Genomic DNA, 8,642 nt, shown 5'->3' with positions numbered 1-8,642 from the left:
AATGCTGTTGTCAGTGATGTCATCATGACATATTACTTCCTGGTATGAGGCCACAAGCACAAGTAGAGGATGCAAGGTTGCATATTGGAACACACACCCTGTTTGTCCAACGTGTCCTTTCTCTAGTGCTGCTGCTGGTGATACTCCACTACTGTATCACATCCCAACAGGGCTGTGCTGCAAGGGGGAGAAATAGGGCCCAGGCGCGTTTGCCTTAAAAGGACCAGTTCAGTCAATTTCAACATGCAGTTGTAATGCTCACACTACCCTGGACTTGTCAGTACCTGAGGTTTTTTCTTTTTCTTTTTCAGCCTTTTCCGAGATCTTGGTCATTGTAATGGGGAAGCGCTTTGTTTACATTTAAAAAAGAAAAAAAAAGTTTGTATTTATTCTCAAAAACAACCGAAACGTTATAGGCTACAACATGCAAACAACGGTACCTTTTGGGAAAATATTTGGAGTAAGCCAATGTCATTTAAAAAAAAGCAAACAAATGCTGTCCCCATTAGAATAGCTCATATCTCGGAAAGGGCTTAGCCGAAAAATGTGGCATCACCGGGTACTGACAAGTCAAGGGTAGCGTGAGAAATACAACAGCATATTGAAATTGACTGAGCTGGTCCTTTAAAGGGGAACCTCATAATTAGCAGTGCAGAACTGATTCACAGGTGGGACTCGCACCCTTGTTGGCCTCTATTTTCAGAAATGTAATTTTTAAATTATTGTTATTATTATTTTACATGTCTGAAAATAGGGGCCAACGAGGGTGTGGGGCCCACCTGGAAGTGCCCACTATGTCAGATGACCAGTCCAGCCCAGCATCCCAAGGTACCTAAACCAACCCTGTTAGATCATAGCCCATATAGACGTGTTCTTGAAAGAGCTCGTTAGATCAGCTGTATTTGGGTTACTTTGCGGATGTAACTGCAGGTCATGAGCCCTGGTCTTGTGTGTGCTCCTACACGGCATTAAATATTTACAACGACGGAGTTCGTTGTCTGTGTGAAGGCAGCAGCACCACTGGAGACAAGGGTGCAGCAACAACGCAGTATCCCCAGTCAAGTTACGTCACGTTACTCAAGTTATCTGCTATGCGCAGCAATTGCCTTTTTACGCATTCTCTGTTCCGGTGTGGCGAACATGGAAACATGCTCTGTAAACAAACCAGAAGACATTTTATACATTTAAATAACCTCTAAGGTGCAAACAAGGCGTAAGTCCTTATAAGGCCTAGTCTTATTGAATACCACGTAGGCTATTATTTCAACCCACCTCCCTGACTTGCACCATAACCTAACCTATTCCTTTCAGTGGTTGGGTAGGCTTGGCCTAGCCTAATGCCTACACCAATAAAGGTTGCCACACACGAACAGTTGCTGAATCAGGATGGCTGATCACCAACAGATAAGTGTGTTGTGTTCAACTTTTGGATGCCAAATATATGCGAGATTATGATATGCGTATAAGGTGGAAAAACTCAAGAATACAACAAGAACGACAACATCAATGATATTAATAATACTACTATTACTACTATTTCTACTACTACTACTACTACTACTACTACTACTACTACTACTACTAATAATAATAATAATAATCACAATTTAACAACAATAATAATGTGGATATGTGCCAACATACGTCTTTATTTGGAGAACTAGACCACCTTTTATTTTTTAAGTCTTTCTATTATCACATTTGGGCATCGTTGGAACTTTGTCTTGTGAACATTTTAAAAGGATGACTAGTAGGCTAATGCCTTCTCTAAAAGCTCCATGCCACTTCCTTTTTACGCAACCCACTAGCCTTGAAATAATACACATGTCCAGTAGGCTTATTACTGTACATTCAGTGGGTGGCGCGCGCACCTAAGAGTAGACAAAACTTCAGGAAGATAAAGTGTCGTTTTTTTCCCTTCCTTTAAACATTTATGTAACCGCCGGAGAGATTAGGATCTCGCCACGTGCAAATAGAAGAGACCACTACACGGTCTGCTCCCGGACATTTTCGGATAACCATAGAAATGACGTCTGGTTTCGAGGCAACGCGCACACGGAACAGCCAGCGCTGCAGTCACTGATCATCGTCATGTCGGCTTGGCTCAAGCCCCCGAGCTGGAAACTCTCGCGTTAGTTAGCGTTATTTGCTCTCTCCACCCCGACAACCCTGCCTCCCCTCCCTTCCCTTCCCGTCCGTGTTCCTCTCTCTCTCTCTCTGTCTGTGTGAGGCACATGAAATTCGGAGGCGATATCCTCCTGAAACCCTGAACGCAGCAGTCATCGAAGCGAGCAGCGAGACCCCCTCCCCACACAACATGGCTACAATTGTAACCTCGACCAGGTTTACCGACGAATATCAGCTTTACGAAGAGCTGGGAAAGTAAGTGATAGTTTCATTTGATAGGTCTTCCGTGCAACTTACTCCTTTTTGTTTTTTGTGTATTTTCCCCTCCTCTACAAAATCCCATTGTCTTGCCTGGATGTTTGACAGGAAGATAATGCCTTCGCAATGACTGCCAAACCTGCCCTGGGAGCAATGCGAGGCGGCTCGTAGATCACGGTCGCCGGAGATGTGCACATCCAACAATCTATCTGCTATTGTTTTGCCCTCTGTAACGGATTAGACTACTTACGCATATGTTGCATGTTGTGGCTACCGTTGTATCCTTTTTTCCACGGCTCAATGGCTGGGGAAACCGTTTCTACCGGACACTTTTGCCTTTCCAACCCCTTGGTCACTATAGCCTCGCCTGTCATTTTAATCTCAATTTCCCCCTTGGTTCCCTGTCTCGTTGTAAATTGAGAAGCGATTCGGCCAGGTCGAAGAAGGGATTACATGGTTGCTGCAATCGGACTGCGTGGTCAGGAGACAGGAGGGGAAATGAAGTCACTTTTAATGTCAAAATACACACCAGGTTACAATGTTTGCTGCTGTGACGTCCATTCAAATAGAAATAGGAAGACTGATCCCCGGTAATACCATAGTAACATCTTGGTAATAGAACATGGTAGGGAGTATGAACGAATGCTTCTACCCTGTCTGACTTTCTGGATTTTTTTTTTTTTTACAACAGCAGTGCGAGCCTGCATGGCACTTTGGCATCAAATAGCGAGTTTAGATGGCACGTAGGCCGCCTTGTCATCAATACCTGCTTGTGTATTCCTCTTCGGCAGTTAGAATCACTAATCTGTGTGTATTATGTTAAGTCACTAGTAGCGAAGGCACAGGGGAAGGTAGGCGATACGCTCGCTCGCTGTACGTCTTGCATTCATTTGTGAGCGGCTACGTCAGCAATGATTGACAATCCTCTTTTTCCGTGTTGTGTGTGTGTGTGTGCGCACTGCGCGCGCGTGCGTGTGTGTGTTTCCCCTGTTACGTGTGGTTTCTGGTTTTAACTTTCAAGAAGACAAGCATGACTCTACAAACATTGCATTTTTTTTCTTTTTGTGTTTGTTTTCAGGGGTGCCTTCTCTGTGGTTCGAAGATGTGTAAAGAAATCCTCCGGACAGGAATATGCTGCGAAAATCATCAACACGAAAAAGCTATCAGCAAGAGGTAAGAAGTGGCACAAGTTCTGTTGGTTATACAGTTTTAGCTTTGGTGAAAAGATACATAAAGAGTAGGCCTACTTGCAGATAAGAAGGCACGGTCTTGGCACAGGTTGGCACTATTGTGGAGATTATTGGCAGGTCATAAAGAAAGATGCTCTTTGAACTTCGCAGTTGTTGTGGCTGGCCTGTTCATACACCATGCTGGTTCATTATTGAGATACAAGTGGTTATAATATCTATGCAGTCTTTATTCCTGTGTGTGTGTGTGTGTGTGTGTGTGTGTGTGTGTGTGTGTGTGTGTGTGTGTGTGTGTGTGTGTGTGTGTGTGTGTGTGTGTGTGTGTGTGTGTGTGCGCGCGTGCGTGAGAGCGCGTGTGCATGTGTGCGTGCATGTGCTTGCACACACGTTTGTGTCGTGTGTATCCATTGAAAGTGTGAGTGTGTGTGGCACAATGTATGTGGCTCTAGGTAGGTGTGGTGTACTGTTTGGTGAGCGTCTAGGCCTGTCCTGTCCTGCGAGTCCTCAGTGTCCCCTAAAGTGACGTCGTCGTCGTGCAGAAAAATGGCCCAAACAGCAGTGGCAGCTCTGGACTGGGTGCAGGACTGGCCTCGTAGTATCAGAGAGAGTAGAGAGAGAGAGGTTCCATTGGCCCATTGTTTCCTGGTTCTATTAATCCCCCTTTAGGCAGACCTAGGCAGACCTAAGGACTGTTCTATTCATTCTAGGAGTATTATGACACGCCCCTTTAGGCAGACCGGAACCTGGTCATGTTAGGTGCCCATAGAAACCTATTATGTTGGCATATCTCTATATACTTAAAGAATCTCTGCTAGTAGTATGGCCTGGTGTGGCAGGCGGAGCACACAGACACAGGACCGTAACCAGTAGGGCTGTAACGATACACTCAACTCACGATTCGGTTTGTATCACGATTCATGACCTACGGTTCGATACACCCCACGATTTCACATTTGCCAACATTATAAACTTTATGAATAAAAACTATGATAGTTTATAGGTAGAATAGGTTACAAGAGGCTACTAATAATTAAAAAAAGTTTCAATATAATAATGATGATGCTTGGAAGCATTATCACTTCAAATCCTGTGGCTGTTTTCTGGGCTGATGTGCACCAAAACGTTAAAAGGGAGTATCACGATACTGCCTCCTTGTATCGCGATACAGTATCGTGACTCGTGTGTATCACGATTTCTCGGTTCGATACAATATCGTTACAGCCCTAGTAACCAGACATTTTCAAATACCGGGGTCAAATACTCTGCGCTGTACTGTATATTGTACATTTAGAATCAGTTTCAAATACCTCAGTCAAACTCTTATGTTTGTTTTTAGTAGCCTCTTACTGCAGCTGGGGTCGCCGGCGACCCTATTCACTTGCTGAAAATGCTTAACTACATCATAACCACATTCCTATGACATTACAGAGAGTTATAGTGCTGCGCTAAGGGGTTAATCACTGTCTTGAGGACAAGTGGGGGTGTCGTATACAGACGGAATTTGTCATTGTTATTCATATATCAATTTTTCATCATAGATACATTTTATTTTCCTGATAAAAAAAAAAACAGAGGACATGACCTCTGTGTCCTCAATGGTAGTAACGGCCATGCACAGGCCACGCTGTCTATCTATCTGTCACATTGACTTGCTCCCGTTCAGTGTCCATTCGTCTATGCCGCCTGCCTGGTCTGTTGGGGTTTGGAATGGAGGGCGTGTGTGTGTGTGTGTGTGCGTGTGTGTGTGCGTGTGTGTGTGTGTGCGTGTGTGTGTGCGTGTGTGCGTGTGTGTGTGTGTGTGCCTGAGAGAGGGACTAAATAAGAGCGAGAGAGTGAAGACAGACCCGTAGAGAGAGAGAGAGAGATAGAAGAAGAAGGAGAGAAAGACGCAATGAAAGTGTCAATGTGTGTGTGAGAGAGAGATTGAAAGTGTCGTGAATGTGTTGCTACACAAGGGCGTGTGTGTGTGTGTCTGTGTGTGTGACGTGTGTGTGTGTGTGTGTGTGTGTGTGTGTGTGTGTGTGTGTGTGTGTGTGTGTGTGTGTGCGTGTGTGTGTGACGTGTGTGTGTGTGACGTGTGTGTGTGTGACGTGTGTGTGTGTGTGTGTGTGTGTGTGTGTGTGTGTGTGTGTGTGTGTGTGTGTGTGTGTGTGTGTGTGACGTGTGTGTGTATGTGTGTGTGTGTGTGTGTGTGTGTGTGTGTGTGTGACGTGTGTGTGTGTCGTGTGTGTGTGTGTGTGTTGCAAGCGTGTGCATGTTTTTGAGGCCTCTACTTGAGACGGTGTTGAAGTGTGGCACTTCAAGTGCACTTTACGTCGTGTGTGTGTGTATGTGTGTGTGTGTGTGTGTGTGTGTGTGTGTGCGCGCGAACAAGTGTCTGAACATGCACATGCATACATGGCTGTCACAACGCCTCAAGGTGCTGTTGAAGAAGTGCGGCACTGGTTTTGCATTTCTCGAAACCATAGTTGCTTACTCGAAGTGCGGCACTGGTTTTGCATTTCTCGAAACCATAGTTGCTTACTCGAAGTGCGGCACTGGTTTTGCATTTCTCGAAACCATAGTTGCTTACTCGAAGTGCTGCACTGGTTTTGCATTTCTCGAAACCATAGTTGCTTATTCGAAGTGCGGCACTGGTTTTGCATTTCTCGAAACCATAGTTGCTTACTCGAAGTGCGGCACTGGTTTTGCATTTCTCGAAACCATAGTTGCTTACTCTGTTGGCTACTTTGTTGTTTGCAATGCAATATCCCATCGACAACTACCCTTGTTGTTAACTGGCTAACAACGACGCTTTCGAGAACCACACCTCTGGTTTTGCATTTCATTGCTTTTGAGTCACATTCTTCTTACACGTGAAGGTAGCACTAGATCCGAGACGAGACAAAAAGGAGACAAAAGCGTATACCACTTCTGCATCATGAGGTCTCTCTAGTACTTTTAGACTTTTGAGGGTTTTTTTTTTTGAGAAGATAGAAGACTTTTCTGTAAACCGTTTTAATCCATTAAAACACAACGTTATAAATTTGCTGTTACCAGAATGGCAATGACCGAGTCATAGTGCATTACTAAAGGCCATGTGTTATGTCATAGTAGTGTAGTACTATGGTAATTAACCTTTCAATGACTATTACAGCATGCCACTGGTGGTACGGCGTGCATTATGGGGCTACACGTAGTCCTTCCATGCATATTGTATCGCCAGTGAACCATTCACTATTTGCTGACTATGTCATAGCAACATTGCTTTTTCAGCAAATAGTGAAAAGGACTGTCGACGAGCCCATCTACATTAGGGGTGTAAAAAAAAGATCGTCATGACAATGCATCGCAGTACTTGTTTTCACGATATATAGTAAGTAATATTTCTGTTGTGATGGAAACTCTCTCCCAGATGCTAAAATACTTAATACAAATAAATTGACTCATAAATGCTACACAGCAGCTGGCAAATAAGCTGTATATTTGTACACATTTACTGAAGAAAAAATTACAATGCATGGCGATAGTACATGAATCGCAATGCGTTGTCATAGAATCGCATCATGGCATGTGTATCGTCGTGATGCGCATTGAGTCGTGAACCCTTTGCCAATACCCACCCCTAATCTACAGTAAGAGGCTACGAGAGTTGAACCAGCACTATGAGTGTTAAAATAGTCTCTCTAAATGTTAAGTCAACACTGCAAGATTTACTCTGTGCACTGCCCACTCGCCCATCCAACCGACCAACTGCCCGCACCGCACGCCCACTCACTCTCTCCGTTATTTCCCAGAAGCCTTAGCCGTGTTAGGTCACATGATGCACCCACACATGCAGTACACACTAACCCATGGGCAACATCATCACAGCACTGTCACAGCAGGACGCAGCCGGAGTACATAGTGAATGTTACAGTGATGTTACTACACTTCCAGAGTAGAATCAACTCTGTGCGGTGTTAGGTAACAGATGAAGATTTGGTCATTATGAATTTGGTAACAACAATCTTTGTATAATATGGGCTCTCCTTGAAGGTTAAGTGTTGAATTAACACTTAAGAGGTATTTCTTAAAAATATATATATACATTTAATAATATAAACAATATATATACATATACATATACGTATATATATAGTATATATTATATATATTTTATGCCTTTACAATATTATATGACAGGACAGTTGTGAGATAGAAACAGGAAGTGAGTGGGAGAGAGAGATGGGAGAGGATCGTGAAATTACCTCGGGCCGGAATCGAACCCGTGTCCCTGGTGTAGCAGTGCAGTGCCCTACTGATTGAGCCACGGCCAGGGCCAAGAGGTATTCACTATACTGTGCTGCGGTGCGTTTCTCGAAAGCGTAGCAGTTAGCCAGTTAGCAACTTCAGTATTTGGCAATGGGAAATTGCATTGCAAACAACAAAGTAGCTAACATAGTTAGCAACTATGCTTTTGGGAAATGCATCCCTGGGTTGCCATTGTGCCACTGTGGCAATAGAACAGCTTGTCCTGTTGCCACCACCGCGTCACCGACCGACCGGAGACATCAGGTCATCGAGCGTCACTCCAGCTGTCCAGTCTCACCGGGGAGTCCAGGACAGGACAGGACAGGACAGGCAGTCAAGCTCAGGCAGCATAACATGAAAGAGGGAAAAAAAATGAATTTTGAGCGTAGTGTAGTGTAGCGTATTGGTCAGTGAGTGATAAGCTGCTCTGGCCTGCAAAGCAGGGCCGCTGACAATCTTGGCTGAGCCCCAGGGCTAAAAAAACCAGAAAGGGCCCCGTTCTCAATGTTAGATTAACCCATTAAAACACGGCGTTATAAATTTGCTGTTACCAGAATGGCATTGCCCGAGTCATAGTGCATTGCTAAAGGCCCTCTGTTAGGTCACAGTAGAGTAATACTATGGTAATTAACCTTTCAATGACCACTGGTAGTACGGCGTACATTATGGGGCTGCCAAGGCCCTAATTCTGGGCCCGGGTCAACTGACCCGTTTGTCAGTTGTGGGAGGACGTGGCTGTAAGGTTACTGTAGGTGTGTTAGAGAGGGGGAGTAAAGGACAGGCAGACAGATGGACGAA

General features: G+C 44.5%; 1 protein-coding gene across 10 annotated transcripts in view; it reads left to right on the top strand.

Moving 5' to 3' along the window:
* The first annotated feature begins 1,764 nt into the window (after positions 1 to 1,764).
* Positions 1,765 to 8,642, top strand: part of camk2g1 (calcium/calmodulin-dependent protein kinase (CaM kinase) II gamma 1) — a 172,911-nt gene continuing 166,033 nt past the window's right edge. For 3 of the 10 annotated variants that reach the window (XM_063220683.1, XM_063220682.1, XM_063220678.1), the window contains exons 1-2: positions 1,765 to 2,382; positions 3,464 to 3,558. In XM_063220683.1, the coding sequence (XP_063076753.1) occupies positions 2,318 to 2,382; positions 3,464 to 3,558 (160 nt within the window). In that variant the 5' untranslated portion in view covers positions 1,765 to 2,317. The remainder of the gene's footprint in view (positions 2,383 to 3,463; positions 3,559 to 8,642) is intronic. The other 7 variants (XM_063220685.1, XM_063220680.1, XM_063220686.1 and 4 more) reach the window with 4 other exon arrangements.

The sequence above is a fragment of the Engraulis encrasicolus genome, chromosome 17, assembly GCF_034702125.1.
Source record: "Engraulis encrasicolus isolate BLACKSEA-1 chromosome 17, IST_EnEncr_1.0, whole genome shotgun sequence".
NCBI lineage: Eukaryota > Metazoa > Chordata > Actinopteri > Clupeiformes > Engraulidae > Engraulis > Engraulis encrasicolus.
The sequence above is the reverse complement of the archived record's forward strand: the minus strand, read 5'-3'. Positions and strand labels throughout refer to the sequence as shown.